The sequence below is a fragment of the Eulemur rufifrons genome, chromosome 12 (assembly GCF_041146395.1).
Source record: "Eulemur rufifrons isolate Redbay chromosome 12, OSU_ERuf_1, whole genome shotgun sequence".
Lineage (NCBI taxonomy): Eukaryota > Metazoa > Chordata > Mammalia > Primates > Lemuridae > Eulemur > Eulemur rufifrons.
Window position 1 is genome coordinate 8,528,349 of NC_090994.1, and position 21,462 is coordinate 8,549,810.

General features: G+C 36.4%; 1 protein-coding gene across 2 annotated transcripts in view; it reads right to left on the reverse strand.

The window, feature by feature from the left end:
* Positions 1-21,462, reverse strand: part of PPP3CC (protein phosphatase 3 catalytic subunit gamma) — a 62,773-nt gene that overhangs the window by 40,418 nt on the left and 893 nt on the right. For both annotated transcript variants that reach the window (XM_069485148.1, XM_069485149.1), the window contains exons 2-3: positions 2,111-2,308; positions 1,095-1,219 (exon numbers count right to left, since the gene is read on the reverse strand). In XM_069485148.1, the coding sequence (XP_069341249.1) occupies positions 1,095-1,219; positions 2,111-2,308 (323 nt within the window). The remainder of the gene's footprint in view (positions 1-1,094; positions 1,220-2,110; positions 2,309-21,462) is intronic.

Consider the following 21,462-nt stretch of genomic DNA (forward strand, 5'->3'; position numbering starts at 1 on the left):
GGCTTTACCATTTTCTCAGTTTATACCACTAACTTTTGTCCTCACATTTGACACTAAATGAATTTTAGGTACTGGCAGATAAAATTGAACTTTTCTGATTGATGAATTTAGATTGCCTATCTAACTAAAGAGTAAGATCTGTTTATTTTGTTGTTTATTTTTCCTGTAGCTTTAGCACAACTGGCTGGGCGTCAGGTGAGAGAGTCGACTTGTATTTAGGAGTGATGCTGCAGCAATAATAAACTTTTAACCACCAGAAACACCCTCAGTACAGTGAGATTCTCAGACAATGAGGGGCAGGCAGTACTAGAGACAACAAAAACAGCAAGCAGACTCAATTTCTCATCTCAGGCTTATTCTGGAACACATTACAAATTTGATTACCCACACTATTTCAAAAGTTACATTCCTTTTATTTGCCAAGCATATAGAGTTGAATCAATGAACATTAAATATGAATGTGCTGTGGTTCCACTGTACTCAAGTCCTTGAATTATGTTCTCAAATAGTTTTATCTTTTACACATAAAACATTCTATTTGTTTTTAATTCTAACCATGTTCCTGTCATTCAATTTTCAAAATATATAAAAGGAAACTATGTTTTCATTAACTGAACTGTAATTCATTTTTTCCTCTTCAATAAACATTTATTAAGTGCTTACTATGTGCAACAGTATCAGAAATTATTCCTACAATAAGCTAAATGCCTGCTTATTTACCACTGGCAGTTAATCTAAGAGTTAATTGTAGCTCAGCAGCTTATGGTCTTATAATTAAGGTCAGCTAATCCAAACACCATTAAAGGTGAACACCAATTTATGTCACTTGTTTATACAGCCTGTACACGATCTTCAAAGAGGATAGATTAGAAATATTTAACTTATTTGCAAAGCTGGGTTAATATAGCCTTTTATATGTCAGATTTTCTACTGGTTAAAAAAAAGGAATAGCTTTTTTATATCAACTAAAACATTGCATTATTACTTTAATTTTGAAGTAACATAGTTCATATATTCTGCCAGTGTTCTCATCTTAATTTCTTCTACTGAAAAAGACAATATAATAGTTCCAACAAATTCGGTTTAATTTTTACCTCTATACTGAAATAGCCTCTGTCCACATAGTCACCCAGAAAGAGGTAGCGTGTGTTACTAGGTGATCCTCCAACTTCAAATAACTTCATCAGGTCAAAGAATTGTCCATGAACATCACCACACACTAGGAGAAAGTCACATGGTGAGGTGAGGAGACATGTCTTAGAAGAAAAAGGGCATTACACTAAAAGGCATCACAGTTTAACTTTTAACTTAAATAACTTTAGTTTTTGACTGGATTGCTATATAATTTTAGTGAATCTATTGATACTAAATAGTCCTACTGGAAAAAATTGGACATTTAAAATAGTATTCCTTCAATGAACGACACACATCTTAACTCTGCAGTCCCCAACTCCTGGGTACCAGTCCACGGCCTATTAGGAACCAGGTAGCACAGCAGGAGGTGAGCAGCAGAGGAGTGAAGCTTCATCTGTGTTTACAGCCGCTCCCTATCACGCACATCACCACCTGAGCTCCGCCTCCTGTCAGATCAGTGGTGGCATTAGATTCTCATAGGAGCATGAACCCTACTGTAAACTGTACATGCAAGGATCTAGGTTGCTCACACCTTATGAGAATCTAATGTCTCATGATCTGAGGTGGAGCTGAGGTGGTGATGCTAGCATTGGGGAGCAGCTGCAAATACAGATTATAATTAGCAGAGAGGTTTGTATAATTATTTCATTGCAATGTAATAATAGAAATAAAGTGCACAATAAATGTAATGTGCTTGAATCATCCCAAAACCATTCCCCACCCCCAACTTCCCGACCCTGGACCATGGAAAAACTGTCTTCCATGAAACCAGTCCCTGGTGTCAAAAAGGTTGGGGGATCACTGTCCTAACCAATCCTAAAACTGTCTCATAATTCCTAGAAAAATTATAACACCACATTTTAGCTGGTTATTTGTAATCATTTCTCAATCAGTCTCAATCTCAATCTCAATCAATCATTTGTACTAATCAAAATTAGTACAAATCTAAGTGCCATTATGCAAACATTTTTCATACCTGTGATTGGAGCCTCTACTTCTATCATGGTCTTCTCTTGTCTCAGGATGGCAGCCCCATCCTTGATTATCTTTAAGGCCACTTCCTCTTCTAGTCGGCCCTCCTTTATCAAATGATTTTTCAAGACATCAACTTTAGGTTTCCCATTTTCAAATACTTCCTTCAAAGTAAGCCGCTGGGTTGGAGGAAAGGGGACAGCTAGAAAGAGAAAAAAGAATTTAAAATACTTACATGTACATAAAACAAACATAACACACTTTTTTTATGTGACAAATTAAACCTAATAAATCACCATGATTTTGCATCCACAGCACCAGAACTATGTGGGAAAAAATTCCAAGATACTGTATATCATAATGATCACCTCTAATTGTAAAAAAGATCACAGTTAAAGCAAAGTCGTTTAACAGATTTGTGTGTGCACGTGTGTGTGCATAAATTATAATGTTTTATATATAAACATGAAAGACTTAAAGCTGATTCAGGGAACCAAGCTAAAAATGAGACAAGGCACTAGATGATATGAATATCTTTATTTTTCTATCTGTGGAAAAGGTGTTAAAAATGAAACTGTGGTTAAAGAAAATGAAAGAAATCACAACACTAAAATGGCATTTATTTCTTCCACAGAACTGACCTAATGAAACTGTATGTTTTAGAAGCCTGATTTGAGTTCATGGATACACACTGCATTTTCAAAAGGTAGTTAGTTGCCTCATGTACTTTATTACTGATAACAAGAAGAACATTACTAACAGGATGGAGCTATGTCTGAGAATAATTTGCTGCACTAACAGAGCATAAAAGAGGAATAGATATGGAAAGTCCAGTTATGTTTTCTAATCTGGAAATGCTAACAACGACTTCAGTTTACACTGGGTACAAAGTTTATATATTTATATCACAGTGAATTAGCAACTGCAACAGAAAAAAATTGTGATATTTAAAAATTGGCTGTTATCTCCTTATTTGTCTACTTTTTTTTGTTGTTGAGACAGAGTCTCACTTTGTTGCCCAGGCTAGAGTGAGTGCCGTGGCATCAGCTTAGCTCACAGCAACCTCAGACTCCTCGGCTTAAGCGATCCTACTGCCTCAGCCTCCCGAGTAGCTGGGACTACAGGCATGCGCCACTATGCCCGGCTAATTTTTTCTATATAGATTTTTAGTTGTCCATATAATGTCTTTCTATTTTTAGTAGAGATGGGGTCTCGCTCTTGCTCAGGCTGGTCTCGAACTCCTGACCTCGAGCGATCCACCCGCCTCGGCCTCCCAGAGTGCTAGGATTACAGGCGTGAGCCACCGCGCCCGGCCTTGATTTGTCTACTGTATAATGCCCAGGAGTTCAAGGCTGTGATCACACCACCACACTCCAATCTGGGCAACAGAGCGAGACTCTCTCTTAAAATAAAAATTAAAAATTAAATTATGATGAAGCTGAAAAATTCCTATCAACTAGTGATGTTGTAGCAATAGTAACGTTGTCTACTTTAGGTCCCCTGGTGTCTAACAGCCACAAGTCTATAAACCATAAATGTAAAATGAGGGCACTTTGATTTCAGCTCTTGAGGCCCTGAGCAGAGACATCCATGCCATGATTGGACTTCTGATCTACACAGTTATGAGCTAAAAGACGGGTGCTAGTTTAAGCCACTAAGTTTGTGGCAATTTGTTACGCGGCAATAGAAAACTAATACAGACTCTCAGGTAATTCATGAAGTTAAAGTTGTTTTCTAAGACCTTTAAACAATTACAAATACACTTTCAGTGTATGTATACATAAGGAAGCATACACTGGCTGTCTCTTAGAATTGAAAGAAAAGTCAAAACTTGTAACTGTGCTATGACTCATAAAATAGATAAAGTGAACCAAACCAAACCACATGTACATCACAGACTATCTAAACTCAAACTAGATTCTTCACCGGATCCTTCAGATACAAGTTCAAAGATAAGACCTCAGGCAAATTAATTTAACAGTAACTCTACACAGATACTAGATCTGATCTAACACTTAGCACTTCATGAGTTCTAGCAACTCATCTTGTTTACAAATTCTAATCCTTGTCCAGATTACAAAGTTCTATCCTACATTCTAACAACTGTCACTAATGAAACACAGTACCTGACGAGTACCCTTTCCTAACTGCCTCCCCTTTTGAGAGAGCACTAGTACCTCTGGTTCTTTCTGTTTGTTGCAGCAAGTTAAATATACCCAACTTTTTAAAAAAACTACAAATAAATCCTTCAGGGTTTTGGTCAGTGGGCTTTGACAATTGGAGTTTCCACTAAGAATCAGCTGAGCCCCTTGTTTCTGGTGAGACCTGCAACAATGTAATAGTGTGCATATCTGAGACCTTTGAGTTTCCACCCCCTCAAGACCACCCTTCCTGCAACAATGAGGTGTCTGAGCTCCGATAATTTTATTAAGCACTTCAGTGTCATGGTGATATTTGGGTCCTCTGATTTTTCAAATCTTAATAGATTGTACTATTCCCAAGGGTAATTTGCTTCTGCCTAAATAATGTAATTCCTATCACCCACCTGCTTGTTCACTATCTTCAGTGTCATTCCTGTGTAAGAGGGAGTCCCCAGGAAGAGGAGAGACACAGGCCTAATAAGTCCATCCTTCAGCCAGCCCCAAAGGTTGACCAGTTCAGAAGTTTCATCAGTGCAATATCTTTGGTTAAACTTTGCCTCAGGTCACCTTTTCTAAAACTCTGTAAAGACCTTTCTTAGTCCTTATAATCCTAAGAAATGTTTTGTTTAGTTCTGTCTGCCTGGAGCTGCCCTCAGTTGGTGAGCTGGTCTTTGATGACATATCATGTCTTCCGGAGACGTGTGGTTGCAAATGAGCCATTCTTACCACCACTACAAGTCACCTGAGATTTTTCTCAGTCTAACTCTGTGTCTCTTCTGGGCCTCTTCTACCTGCTTCCTTCAAGTTTTCAGATTTTGTATGACTATAATTCAACAAATGGCTTAATTCCACCAAAGAAAAATTTAGAATTACAAATGGCATCTTGTGGAACTTTTAACATGAACAAGATTCCTTATTTGAAGAGACACCTTAAAACAACAGGAAAAAAACAGATTTCTGAATATTCAAGGATAGAGACATGGTCTCATTATGTTGTTCAGGTTAGCCTCAAATTCCTGAGCTCGAGCAATCCTACTGCCTCAGCTTCCCGGGTAGCTGGGACTACAGGCACCATGCCTAGCTTAGTCTGTATTTAATTAACGTGAGGAGGCCTCCAAATGCAATGCAAATTCTAAAACTGCCTCAGTAAAAGACTTCCCAAATCCAAGAATAAAAAGGAAAAAGTTTACTGAAAACTCAGATTTGTGCAGACCTCCCTGACCTGTTGCCAACCAGGCCATATTTTGGTGCCTAACAGATGCAAAACCTGGAAAAGGCAAACTCACCAAAACATTCTGTCAACTCTCTGTGCTTTTTTTTTTTCTTAATTTTTAATTTTTTTTTTTTTTGAGACAGAGTCTTGCTCTGTCATCCCGGCTAGAGTGTAGTAGGTTCATCATAGCTCACTGCAATGTCAAACTCCTGGGCTCAAGCCATCCTCCTGCCTCAGCCTCCTGAGTAGCTGGGACTAAAGGGATGTGCCACCATACCCGGCTAATTTTTCTATTTTTAGTAGAGACAGGGTCTTGCTCTTGCTCAAGCTGGTCTCAAACTCCTGACCTCCATCTTGGCCTCCCAGAGTGCTAGGATTACTGGCCTGAGCCACCGTACCTGGCCTCTCTGTGCTTTTTGACATACTTGTATCATTTTTTCTTAAGTTCTTTACTTTTGGAAAAAAGGTAACATTCCTAATAATCACTGTCACTTATTGCTGTATTTTTAAAGATATTGCCTGTAACTACATGACAATTCTCTTTGATTGTCTTTCTCAAATTCAGAATAATAAAACTGTTAAGATGTCTTTCACACCCACAACATCTTTGATTTGAACGATCATTAGATAACACAAAACTCTGGTCCTTCACCTTATTAAAAAATTTTTAAAGGATTATATAAATTATTAGTTTTGTTTGGCATTCTCCAACTTTTAATTAACTCAAAACTATTGTAAGAGCTCTTTGCTTTATTAACTTGGGTTAAAAGGGGGAAAAAAACGATAAATCATTAAGTTGAGCCTTCCTAAGTAAATCACATATAATAAAATGTGTTAAACATAAATATACTTCAACATTTGGGTATCTTTCAGGTTAAAGAAAACATACCTTCATGTACAAAGACTGACACAATAGCCATCTACAAAAAGAATTGATCTCTAGGTTTAAATAAGCTTGTATTGGTGAAATTCATAATACACTTTCTAGGATAAATGAAAGACAGGCCAGGAGATTTGCCAATGTCCTCCTTGTTCAACATGTTTTTACTTCCAGGATAATCAGTGACTAAATCTTTACAAAATTGATTATGTACTTTACTGTAATAGATTCCACTCTCTTCCATTCTGATAACACTGGCTAACATGAATCAACTAAAGCCTATACTCTCATCTTCCACAAGTGGTTTCTGCTGCTTCTTTACATCCACAGAAAGTTCCTGGCTATAAGCTAGAGACCAGGAATTGAGCCTTGTGCAAGACATATCAAAAGAACTTGCATAAACATTTGTTATCATGTACTCGTAACTACTGGCACTACAGAGAATAAATTAATTATGCACATTGCTGATATCATTGCTATGGACAGACACAGTGGCTGAGTCAGGGTCCAGAACTGTTATGGTCCAGAAGCAAAAGACAATGTGAATAGACTGTTTAGATCCAAGATCATCAAAACACAATCTCCCAAATGCCAGAAGCCACTGATTACCATGTACTTTGCATGATTTTGTCCTTTATTCTCTTGGCTATTTTCTTCTCTCTTCACTGGTTCATGATTCTACACTGTAAATAGACACCCTTTCCTTTATCGATAGTATTATCAAGACCTTCATCCTTGAAAATCACCGGTCATAGGACTAATCATTCAGATACTCGCAAGGTGAACAATCCATATCCAAATTAAAAGAAAAAAAATTACCTGGTTACCAAAGGAAGATTCAAATAGATTATGGGATATATGGAACATTATTGCAAACTTTAATAATAATAACTGTCTGCATTTCAGTCTGTTGCAGATGCCAAGGGTGTGGTCTTCAGTCTTAAATGCTGCAGTGCAGCTACTTTCAGACCAGAGAATTCAACAAATGATCACCTAAGAAAAAGAACAGAATGGCCTGGTACTTGCAGAGGTCAAAATGTTTACCATCAAAAGCTTGATACACCAGGCACAGTGGCTCATGCCTGTAATCCCAGCCCTTTGGGAGGCCGAGGTGGGAGGATAGCTTGAGACCAGGAGTTCAAGGCTGCAAGAGCTATGACTCTGCACTCCAGCCTGGGTGACAGAGGTTGATGGAGAAAGACTCTGTCTCAAAAAAAAAAAGCTTGATAAACATTCACAACCTACCAAGCAACACTAGATAGGTACCTCCTAAATGGTAAATCCTCCAGTTTAGCTGAAGAAGGTTCAGAAACAGATTGAAAATTAAAACAGAAACCACAAAGTGAAGGTTCAGAAACAGATTGAAAATTAAAACAGAAACCACAATGTGCTCACAAACGCTCAGAAAAACACTAGGACTTGCAAAACAGATAAACTGTACCAAACCAAACCACAATGTACTATACATCACAGACCATCTAAGCTCAAACCTTTTTTAATATCAGCTCGCCCAGACCCACGTTCGAATACCACAAACTCCTGTGTACTAATGGCAAAACAGTTCCAGCAGCTCACCCAAATTAGATTCCAGCCAATCCCTGCCCCGACTACTAATTTCCATCCCAACATCACTCTATGACTGACCTCCCCTCCTAAAACCCTTTATATCCTCTCTTCAACTCCTTCCTTTTGAGATACCCCACAGATCTTCTGATGTATGGTATTCCTTCCTGCAGCAAGCTAAACAAATCTAACTTATTTGACCATAGATGTATTCTTGACAGTCTTTGGTGGTGTGCTTTAACCCTCTCAGGTCAGGGAACTAGTGGCCGAGAATTAGAAGTAGGAAGACTTTTTGCTACATTTTTTTTTTTTTTTTTTTTTGAGAGACAGGGTCTTGCTCTGTTGCCCAGGCTAGAGTGCAATAGCATCATCATAGCTCACTGCAGCCTCCAACTCCTGGGCTCAGGTGATCTTCCCGCTTCAGTCTCTCAAGTAGTTGGGACTATAGGCACATGCCACCACACCCAGCTAATTTTTCTATTTTTTGTAGAGACAGGGTCTCCCTCTTGCTCAGGCTGGTCTCAAACTCCTGGCCTCAAACGATCCTCCCATCTTGGCCTCCCAGAGTGCTACGATTACAGGCATGAGCCACCGTGCCCAGCCTGATACATACCTTTTTAAATTTTATACCATGTTATTGTATTACTTATTCAAAAATAAATAAAATTAAACTTTAGAAATATATATAATAGTCTTATAAATTAATCAATCAACACTAATATTACCAACATCCAATCTGACTGGAACTCAGCCAGGAATCAGAGTATTGCTGGGAATCAGCAGACACAAAAATTCACCACCTGTTTCCACAGGGCTAGAAAATCACCCAGCAGTTAGGGGTAATAATTAGCTTTATATCTAATGTAAACAAACTTTTATTAGCATGTGTATTTATTAAAATCAAGTTTAAAGATTCTAACTTATCATTAAAAATAAACATATATAGAGTTATGTTTGACAAATATGGTTCATATAGTGTTATAAAGTGAAGGTTTTTGAGCTATTTTAAAACTTTTCTTGACATTTTCAAATACAGAATTTACGAAAACAGAATAGCATAATACTACTGATGTAGTATCAGTTATAAATATTCTGCTAATCAAACTACTTTGGTTCTACTTTCTTTTTAATTTAATAATAAACTACTAAAAATTTCTCATGTCAATAAATATTCTTCCATAATATAATTTTCAGAGTTTGCATAATGGATATAATTCACCTAACTAATATACTATTATTAAACATTACAGTTATTCTCTTTTTTTGCTATTCTGAATAATGTGTTCATACATCTAAAAGCTCTTTTGTTTATTGCTATTTGAATTTATCCAGTTATAAATTACGTACAAACATCATATCCTTTGCTCACTTTTCTTCATATTTTCCTGTGATTTGCAGTTCTTTAAGTATAAAAGATGTATAAAAATACACTCATACATTAAAGCTAGTAAAAAAAAAGTAACCTTTTTGTCATATGTACTACAAATATTTTTTTACCTAAACCATACCTTTTAAAAGGACTGCTTTCAACTCCAGCCAATATTTCAAAGTAAATTTCATCCTTCTAAAGCAAACTATTGATCTCTAGTTCACAGAGAATCTCCATTTATTTCCTTCTTTCAGGCTTTCACTTTAATTTTACAGTAGCCTATCAGCCTGCAACCTCTTTTTGCCAAAGTAAGTCATTTACATGAAATCCTGTATTAATTTTACAGTATAGGCTCCACATTTCTTTTTCTAAAAACAAGCTTTAAGTTTACTTAGGTACAACAAACTGCACCCACTGATATCTGACTCGTGAAGACATGTTAAACCACCAGCACAATCAAGATAAAGAACATTTCCATTACCCCAAAAGAGCCTTCCCTCTGCCCCCAGCAACAGATCTGCTTTCTGTCACACAGATTATTTGCACTTTCTTGAGTTCTATATTAATAGAGCTGTCCAGTACATAGTCTTATGTCTTTTTTCACTAAGCATAAGGATTTTGTGACTCACCCATGCTGTTGCATGTATCAGTAGTTTATGTCTTTTATTGCCAAGTATTCCATTGTGGGGATATACTGTATCGTGGTTGTTTACCTATTAAACATTTCCTGGTTTTGGCTATTGTTACTAAAACTGCTATACATATCTGTGTATAAATCTTGTGTTTTCCTTTCTCTTGGGTAAATACCTAGGAGTAAAATGCCAAGGGTAGTATGAGAGGTGTATAATTAACATATTAGGAAACTGCCAGATAATTTTCCAAAGTAGTTATATAATTTTACACTCCCACTGGCAGTGTATGAGAGTTCCAGTCACTACACATCCTTGCCAAAACAGCAACTGTCATTTCAATTTCAGCCATTCTAAAGGGTGTAAAGTGGTATCTCATTGGGGTTTTAATTTGCATTTCTCCAATAGTTAATGGTGTTGAACATCTTCTTGTATGCTGTAGGCCATTTGTGTATCTTCATTTGTGACCTGTCTGTTCAAATATTTTGCCCATTTTTTAATTCTGCTGGTTGTCTACTTATTAGTAAATTGTAAATTCTTTACATATTCTGGATGCACGTCTTTGGTAAGATATATGTAGTGTAGATATTTTCTCCCAATCTGTGCAGATACTTGCCTTTTCGTTTTCTTAACATCTTTAGAAGAACACAAGTTTTCATTTTAATGAAATCCAATTATCATTGTTTATGGTTCATGCTTTTTGTGACCTAAGAAAATTGTCTATCCCAAGGTCACAAAGATTTCTCCTATATTTTCTTTTAGAATTTTAAAAAACTTTGCCTCCCGAAAACCACACCTAATACTTGGGGATTAGGATTTCAGCATAGGAGTTCTGAGGGGAGGGGGGTGTCACAAACATTCAGACCAGGGCATAAAATAATCGCTAATATTTTTTCTTAATACATAAATCAAAGTAATATGACATAGGCTAGAATGAAAATAATCTCTAAGGGGCCACTAAAGTCCAAACAACAACTATGCAGGCAAAACACACAGAAAATAACATTCATGTGCAAGATACATGATCATGGAAACAAAGAGTTTGCACCATTCTAGAAAAACTAACTTTGTGTGTGTGTGTTTTTAAATGAAGTGTTATTAGTGGTAATCTTGAATTCACTCTAATTCTTACAGACACAAAAATCATTCAAAAACTTCAGGATTTCAAATATTGTTATAAATAATAAATTATAACACACTTCACTCCTGGGCTGCACTAAGGAATAATAAGAAACCTACAGCTCTATTTTAAAGGGAACAGAGATAAAAATAATAATAAATCACTAAATTTACCTTTCTTGTGTCAACAACTTCAATATGTGAAACATTTAATGAAAAACTGTATTCTTCTTCATAATAAAACATTTCATTCTTGCATCATTCTACTTATGGTTGCTGACATCCTTAATTTGTTATTATTTTGTTTTGTTTAGTTGAGACAAGATCTCACTCTGTTGTCTGGGCTGGAGTGCAGTGGCATCATCGTAGCTCACTATAATCTGAAACTCCTAGGCTCAAATGATCCTCCTGCCTCAGCCTCCCAAGAAGCTGGGAATACAGAAGCATACCATTACGCCCAGCTAATTTTTTATATTTCTTGTAGAGGCAGGGTCTCAGTATGGTGCTCAGGCTGGTCTCAAACTCCTGACCTCATGGGATCCTCCTGCCTGGACTCCCAAAGTGCTAGGATTACAGGCATGAGCCACCATGCCCAGCCCTTAATTTGATTTAAAAGCAGTAAATTTTGAAGAAATTCATTAACCACAACTAACATTATCTTCCTCTTTTCCTAACAATAATAGCTAGAAAAGACTGTAGAATAACCAACTCCTTCTGTTTCTTTACAAAACTCAGACATTTCAGTTTCATCTCCAACACCAGTTGGGTAGATTTACAATTCAAGTCTAAACATCCATCATCATCCTTTTAAACACTGAAAGGTTATACATTGCTAACTTAAAACATTCAGTAACTTGACTAGATCTAAGTTTGTACAGGTAGCCTTCCTAAAATCCCAGGTAATAGTGCTATTTGTTAAAAGTGAAGTTCTGAAATCGACAGCAGACAACAAGCTGGAAGGATTCTCTGAGTAAAATTAAAAAATGCTAGGGAAGAAGACCAGGGCAGTAATTATATTCTAGTTAAATAATTAAATCCTTATCTGGTACCTAGTACATGTTCACACTGTGGGTACTGTGTGAAAGATACAAGTTTAACACATGGGCTCTACCTTGAAGAACCTTGTGTTCTAGTTACGTAGACAAAATAATTCACATAAAACAAAATATAATGTGTACACAGAATAGTTAAGCAACAAATTGTATGGCAGAGACTGTAAGTGTGAAAGATTTTAAGAAAGGAAATCAATGATGGCTACAGAAATCAAGGGCGGGCATGAGAAAGTTGAGACTGGGGCTGGGTCCTTTGGAAGTTCCAAAGCCACTTCCACATTTTTAGGTTATTTGTTATAGAAGCACCTCATTCCTGATACCAAAATAAATAGAATGTATACTAAAAGAGAGAAAAGTGGAAATTTCAGATATATATGTAATATACGGTACAGATATTTTAAATGGCATGCTTCAATATTACATAATTTTACATAAAATGGTATAGGAAATAACACAAACACTACAAATACACAGATGCCTAGCATACAGATTTAAAATATTAAGTTTTCTGTATCTGTTTCAATTTTTTTTAAGAACTATCATAAAATGTTACAGATATAATTGAAGACACCTTCTATTTCTCTGACTCTGTAGAAGTAACTAACACCTTTAAGTAGTTGTGTATCCTTCTCACGTGTAATTTTGTTACAAATGTATTACTATCTATACACCAGAGGATATTTTGAATTTTTACATAAATATTATCATTCTGTGTATCCTTTTGCAACTTGCATTTTTACACTCAACACTGCTTTCAAGATTTATCTAGAATGGGACCAAGGTAACCATTTTTTTTCATGTTTTTTTTAAAGCTCAACAGGTGATCCTGGTTGGTAACCAGAGTTGAGAATCATCATCCTAATTAAGCTTATTCATCTGAGAAGGCTTTTAGTGCCCCCAAACCTAGCTTTCTACAATGTGTCAGTTGCTGTTAGATTACCTGTATTTCAATAAAAATTATTTTACAATGCTTCCAAATCAGAACTAAAAATCTAACCAAACCAGGGTTGCGCATGATTCAAAACAATGACCAAACTATAAAATTGAATTTCCAGTGGGGGAAGGAGATTGGTGAGGCTATAAAGTGGAAGTAACATAAGAAGTCTTGTGGTGATAGTACTGTTGAGTATTTTGATTGTACCGGTAGTTACACAAGGCTACATATGTAAAATTGCATAAAGTTACACACACACACACACACACACACACAACTGGGTGAAATCCGAACAAGCTCCATGGACTGTGCCAAAGTCAATTTCTTGGTTTTGGTATAGTACGAGGTGGTGTGGGATGCTAACATTGTGGCAAAGAGGGGCGAGGAGTTTAGGCGAGAAGTACATAGCGGCAGTTTCCAACCTCCAGGCAAAGGACTGGTATGAGTCCACGACCTGTTAGGAACAGCAGGAGGTGAGTGGTGGACAAGCCAGTGAACCTTCGAGAAGCTGCATTTACAGCTGCTCCCCATGGTTCACATCACCGCCTGAGCTCTGCCTCCTGTCAGATCAGTGGTGGCATTAGATTCTCATGGGAGCATGAACCCTACTGTAAACTGTACATGCAAGGGATCTAGGTTGCTCACACCTTATGAGAATCTAATGTCTCATGATCTGAGGTGGTGATGCTAGCATTGGTGAGCGGCTGCAAATACAGATTAGAATTAGCAGAGAGGTTTGCACAATAAATGTAATGCACTTGAATCACCCCAAAACCATCCCTCTCATCCCATGGAAAAATTGTCTTCCATGAAATCAGTCCCTGGTGCCAAAAAGGTTGGGGACTGCTGGTGTACGGGACTTCCCTGTACATTTCTGTACAACATCCTATGAATCTATAATTATCAAAATAAAAATTAAATAAACTTTGAAAAACTAAGTTTCTAAAGTGCACTGAAGAAATTTTGCAGCCTTTTCACAGTCAAACTCAATTCAGTATACTGCTACAATATATATCCATTACATAAACAATATGTATTTTCAGGTAAATGCAAGTAAAATCTGATGCAGATTTGCATAAGGCCACAATGGAGATAAACTGCATTAACTATGAACATAAACCTTAAAAGTTATTGGCCTATTAGCTATTATTTTTAGGTTACTGTGTGATCTTACCCTTGTGCGACACTAGGATTTACCTAAATAGCTATCTCTGTTCACTACAAATAACCCTACTTTCATGCCTATTTTAAGCCAGCAAGCCTGCCCTACTTTTGCAGAATCATTTCCTAATCTACTCACCTGCCTTTCCAATTGTGAGCCAGTTAAACAACACTGAAGAGGTTACATTAAATATTATTACTGAAAGTCACATGTGTCTTTTAGATACTTTCATGACTTATTAGAACAAGTGATTTTATTTCAGTGATCTGATCAAGCTCTTTGAGATCATTCCTTCTATTCTTTGATGGTCATAGAAGTGACTTTTGAAGTATTTGCTAAGAACTGGCCCTCCTAGAATCAATTAAGTAATAACTACCATCAGTGATAGTCAACAGAAGTAATAACTTCTATAGTGACATCATATGTTTTCCATAAATGAGTGCAAAATAGTAAAAAATAACTAATTTGCTTCCATGGATAAACACACCAATTACCTTTATTACTTTAGCCATTCATTAAAACCACCCTATTTTATTTTTAAACTTCCACAAAGCCTTAGAGTCACAAGAACAAAATACACCTAGGCGCACACGCGCGCGCGCGCACACACACACACAAACACACACGTGCATACACACAAATTACGTCTTACCTCTTTAGGCTACTAATTGCAGTCAGTTTAAACTTGAAAGGATTATCAATTTATAGAGCAAGGGAACAAACATTTCACACCAGAGATAGTCTACAGTTTAGTCATCTGCTCTTTTTCCAGTGGTATTAGTCAGAGGCAGCTCCATACTTCTAATTTTCTGTCACATTTTGGGGAGACTATCATATGCTATACTATGTGAGTACTTTTCAAGCGGTATTTGAGCTTCCAAGTACAACCAGAAACATGCTGCATGTAGTTGAAACCATCAAATATTAAATATTTGTTTATGAATACACGATTCTAAAATTCTATCTATATTACAGAATAGGAAATTTTCGCTATTTTTCTTCTTAAGCGTTTTAGGTTCAAATCCTTTCAAGAGCGCTCAAAAAGCTTCAGATTTTGAAGTATTTCGGATTTTGGATTAGGAATGCTCGATTTATAGTAGTAAAGTCGGTTGAGCATAGAGGTATGATGAGGAGGAGGACATGGAACAAAAGGTTAGAAAGGTTTGGCATGAAAGGTCTGCTCGTCAGCAAAGTCAGAGTTTATCACGCAGGCAGATCCCACAAGCAGGAAGTGCTCATGAAGGATTTCAAGCACAGGAATGACCCTTTACATTATTCACTGCTCATGATAGGAAGCAACGTGGAGAGTAGATCACATGGCCCCAGCAAGAGGCAACTGTAACAGTAAAAGCAAGCGGTGAGAGAGAAGGCTGAAGTAGAAAGTTACGTAGAAACCAAAAGTCCACAGCCTTTAGTCTGGTGGGACTGGATGTGCAGTGAAAGGAGGAAGAAAAGTCTGGCCTGACTCCCAGGCTTGTTAGCTGAGCCAGCGGCTAAATCGGTAAGTGGTACGATTGATTAACAGGGATGGGAAATATGCTTAGAAAACCCTGTCTTTCTCCTCCACTCATTAGTGCCTTTAATATTTATTTTATCCCTCTACTAACCATTTTTTCACTTCAATCTCTCCGATAAGATAAAACCATGGCAGTTTCACTTTCCACATCAGCTATTTGTACAATGTTTGCATTTTCTATAATTTTGGATTAGGTTTATAAGCCCATCCATTTTGGGTTTTTAATACATGGCCATCAAAATAATCTTGCTGTCCCCTTACTGGAATCATTGTCAATTACTCCAGCAGTTTTCACCTATCCCTCCTCCTCCTCCTCCTCTTATTCATTTTCTCTCTCTCAATTCTCTAGCATTTCTAGTGTACCCATCTTCTCCCTGCTCCTTGGCCAGGTACACTTGGTTTCTCCACCCTTACTTTTGTATGTCTTTCCAAGCCCTGTCATGTAGCTGAAACAACTTCTTTTTCTACTAAACAGGTTGCCTCCACTTCAAATCAGCTATTATACCCTTTAAACCTCATTTTCTTCTTTTTAGCTTCCCCCTTTAAGACACTATTGGATCCTCAGATATGATGATGGCCTTTCCCAAGCCTAGCTGTTTTGAGGCATCTCTTAATTGTCCTTTTTTTTCTCTCTCCAATTTTATATTTTGAAAAACTGAAATCTATAAAAAAGTAAAAGATTAGTAAAATAAATATCCATATGTTCTTACCTAGATTCACCATGGTTAATGTTTTGCCACTTTTGCTTTCTCTCTACAAATACATAATTTTTTTTCTGAACCATTTGAAAGTAAATTGCAAACATCATGACATTTCAACGTAAATACTTTATCAGGTATCCCCTAAGAATAAGATCATTCTTCTATATAACCATAATACTGTATCATCACACCCAAGACATTTAACGTTGATATAACACTGTCTAACATATACTCTATATTCAATTTTCCCAGCTGTCCCCCAAATGTCCTCTATGGTTTTCTATTTTCCCAATCCAGGCTTGAAACTGTACTTGACTGTCATTTCTCTTTCAGTCTTTCACCTGGAATAGTCCTGTCATTTTTTTTTCATCACTCTGACATTTCTGAAGAGTTCTATAGAAAGTCCCGCAGAAAACTGTAGAAGGTCCCACAGACTGGATCTTTCTGATTGTCTACTATAATTAGATTCAGGTTAAATACTTTTAGCAAGAACACTACATCAGTAATTCTTGAATGAATTCTTAAATTATGTCCCAGCATTTGTTTCATTTAGAATTTCCGTCTTTTGGGCTGACTTTGTCTAGACACTGCACAAAAATTTCAAGAATTATTAGCATTCAATAACCCATGAGCATCAAATACACATTGTCCTGGCCAGCTTATCCAGCGTATCTTTCTGTCACCCAATTTGGAGATCCTGGTTACCAAGTTATACCCTCTTCCTTCCAACAATAAACACAGACTCAAAAACTAAAAGGTTTCAGGATAATTGAGTCTGCCAACAAAACAAAACTGAACACAGAAAACTAAGACACCCCTTTATTTCCATTAGTTATCTGGCAACTAAGTAGCAGCAAAACTCCAAAATGACTACAAATGCCAGAATTAGCTGAATAATTTTGTCTCTCATAGATATATGTCTAAAAATTAGCTTTTTCCAAAAATGTCACCTTAGTGGAAAGATATTCTATTACTAAGGGCTGCTTAGGAAAAGATCTTTAATTAATTCTTTAAGGTCTTTAATTAATTCTTTAATTCACTTTAAGTAATGAGTCCTGAGCATTTTTCTCTCAAAGGATCCCATGACATTTTTTTCACTTTACAGTAAAATGTGATTAGTATGTTACTTTAAGAAAGCTTTATCATCAAATATCTGACAGAAATAAAGCTTTGATCAGAACCAATAACATATAGGAAAAAAAAAAACCAAAAAAAAAACACACCTGATCCCTGCTCAAAAAGAGGAATTAAGTGTTTAAATTAAGACTTCCTTTCCAAGGTCTGAGACTTCCACTCAGAGGTATGAATCTCAAACAGCATCAATTTCAAATGTTACAAAAGTTTGGCAGCTTGTTAATTACAATGGTAAACAAAGCATAAATTAAACAAATAACTGTTGACAATCCAGCAGATACACACTTTAAAACCTATCCACATTGGAAATTTATACTTGAAATCAATCTTCTGGATTGGCATCGTATCAAATGATTACTGTGTGTTCCACTGAAAATTTATAAACATAAGTACTTTCAAACCATTTTCATGCTGATTGACACCATCATGGAAGTATTTAGGAAAATTATAATACTTACATTAAAATAATGTGAAATATTTGCATAGCAAAAGCTTTAATATGTGTGACCCTCTTACCTTTGAATTCAAAATATACCAGCAAATGGAAATACACAATAGTATTGAAAGCAATTGTTTCTGGAGGAAAGGAATATGAAGTCCTTGTTTTCTTCCCTTTCTGCTTTTCAAATTTTATAATGAGCAGGGTTAAGTTTATATTTAAGAGGAAAAAATAATTTTTAAACCCTTGCTAAATCCATTCTCATAATACAAAAAAGGGAGAGAGAGGGCAAGAACTATGGAAATAAGTGAATTATATGGGTACCAGAGACTGAAGGGGTTCAGGTGTTTTTGTAGAAATAGCAATTTTTGTCCACACTACACTTCTTAAAATCTTTTAAGAAAGCCATAGTAGCAAGGGCTGGTGGCTCATTCCTGTAATCCAAGCACTGTGGGAGGCTGAGGTGGGATCACTTGAGGCTAAGAGCTCAAGACCAGCCTGGCCAACATAGTAAGACCCCACCTTTAACCCCCCAAAAACTCAGTAGGATGTGATGGCACATACCTGTAGTCCTAGCCTAGCTACTTGAGAGGCTGAGGCAGAAGGATCACTTGAACCCACGAGTTACAGTGAGCTATGATCATACCACTGCACTCTAGCCTGGACAACACAGCAAGACCCTGTTTCTAAAAAGAAAAGAAAAAAAAAGAGAAAAAGAAAAAAAGAGAAAGCCATAGCCACAGTATTCCCAGTGACAGGATATTAAGGAACCAGTAAGCCTCCCATGTGTGCTATAAATGGTACAGTACTCTGTGAACACACAATATATTTGAATCCTAAGAGAATGGGAGAAATTTATCAGTACCCTACTGAAAAGAAGTCTCACTTTTCTATTAAATGCCATTCGCCACCAAATAACAAATTTAAGACAATGGATTCTCCTTATCTGTCATGTAATTCCTACTGAAATTTCCTTGCTGCTTCTGAAGAGATTCAGTCCAGAGAAATGAACTGCTTTTATTAAAAAATCATTGTCAAAGAAAAAATATTCCCTCAAACAGGAAAAGAAACTTGGAAACTGAAAAAAATATATATCAGGCTGAAATAATTTCACAATTCCATCATTTGAGTTTCTAGTTCTCTGGTCCAGATCCCAGCAGAGATGCCCCACGGCATATGGACTGCTCTAGAGGCTCACAGAAATGTTACTTTTAAAGCAAAAGAAAAAAGGAATGAGCACCTGTTCGGGTACATTGCAGATGGCATTCAATAAATATTTAATGAATGAATAAAATCGTAAGAATTCTTAAACATAAAATAAACACCTTCAATTGCTAGCTGTCAGGAAGTACCAGACAGAACTGTGCTGGTCTCCTCACATTGTTACTAATGGGATTCCATCCAGATAACCTTTATATCATAGAACAGATATTTTCTGAACTAGGAATGGCTTCCTAACTTATGTTATAATTTCATATACTTTCTAATTCTGATATATCCAACGTTAATGATTTTTCTACCAACCACTTACGTAATAAGCCATCTATTAACAAACTACTATCATGTTTCATAATACTACCTTAAGCTTTTCACATCTCTTATGTCAATCACATGACCCAGGCTTGACAGGGAAGGTATTCTTAACTCTGTTTTACAGATGAGATGATTAAAGCAAATAAAAAAAAAACGGAAGGTCGCGAATAAGCTCCAGAGACAGGAGTAAAAACCTAGGTTTTCTGACAACCGGACTAGTCCTTTAATTTAGGAAAGTTGCTGTTTATAGGACACTCAAAATACAATCACTCTTGCCTATCCACTCTTCCAAGATTTGCTCAAACAAAACAATTAGGTAGACTTTAAAGTTAACAGGAAATGACAGAACCAAAAATAACTGGGGTGCGGTATCACCTCTGAAAAAGCTTTCAGGCTGTGAATAAATGCAGACAAAATAGCATCAGACAAGGATTTAGCACTCAATACAATGGACCTTAGCTCTGTATACAGTGACATCTTATTTCTATTTCAAACCCTAGAAAATCCTTTTAAAAAGCAACATAAGTCACCAAGAAGCCAAAACTGCCGTAGCTAAGTCCTTATGTTAAAGTTTTCTAAATATGAGATAAATCCACACATTATAAGGGCCCGAAATCATTCATTTATGTTTCATTTGTTTTATTTATTTAAGAGTAGTCTTAAAAGTACACGATATGCAGTGATTTGCAATTTTGCTAAAGAACAAATTCACATCATGCAGACTATGAGGGGTGGTGTTCACTTAACTGTGAGCATGCCTACCAACAAACCAGCACCTGCATTTTAACTGTTTTATTTTACTTTAATATATTTTATTATACTTCTTACTATATTTAAAGACCATTGAAATTTTTCCATTGTATCTTTTTTCTAATTTTTAATAGATTTAGGGGGTATGAGTCGAACTCCATTACATGTATATATAAAATTTTCCTTTATATCTTATGGTGTGTTATGGTGGAAGTTGCATGATGCAATGGTGATCAGATTTTGAGGTTTCTGAAGGTCTGAGAGCTGCCACTAAGCCTCACTAAGATCCTATTTATTCTGACTTGACATACACTTCTGGTTTATCTGGTTTCCCTGCCTACTTTAGCTTATAAGTGGCAGATTAGAAGGCAGTAAGGCCATATTCTGACAGAACTGGAGAGATACACTCAAAACAGACAAAACACTAAAATGGTATAGCACAAGAGGAAACTGCCAACACCCTACACAGTGAAACGCACCAGCCATATTAACAGCACCATACAGAAATTAATGTACATGATGACCTTGATTCATCAAAAAAGGTTATGTTTAGTATATTTTGAATCTTAAGAGAGGGTTATATACTACGTATGGGTTATATTCTATGAAGACTTACATTTAAATAGTCAAAATAATTTAGTTGTTAAAGGGATAATGTCAGTTACATGAACAATTCACTTACATCCCCAATGATACCACACAAATGCTCAGTAGTTAAATCTCAAAAATCCCATTATATTCACTAAATATTTACAGTATAGATATTTAACATTTATGATACTGATGTTTTTAAGGGAGGAGAAAATCTAAGGTACACAGTAAATCTCTTCCCCCTCCCTGAACATGCAATAGGCTTTTCATTCTTAAAAAAAATTGACACCAATCTTAGTTTCCTTTCTCCTGACGACGAAATGAAAAAACAAAAGTATTTAGTAGTTTTCCCCACCCTAATGCTAATCCATTCATCCACAGGCCCCTAACACAGCTGGTCTAAGTATATTCCCTTCTAACCAAATAGTGCTTTCAAACCGGATTGTTAATACTCACAAGGAAAGCAGGGTTGTGCTTAAGTCTTATGGCTGAACAAAAGCAGCACATAAATTAGTGGTTATGTTTAACCGGTCTTATTAGTTTAAGGGCAGAAACCGCTGACCTTAACCTAAAACCCTACAAGATTGAGAAAGGAGAACTTTTTGTTTTGTTCTTATAACAACAACAAAA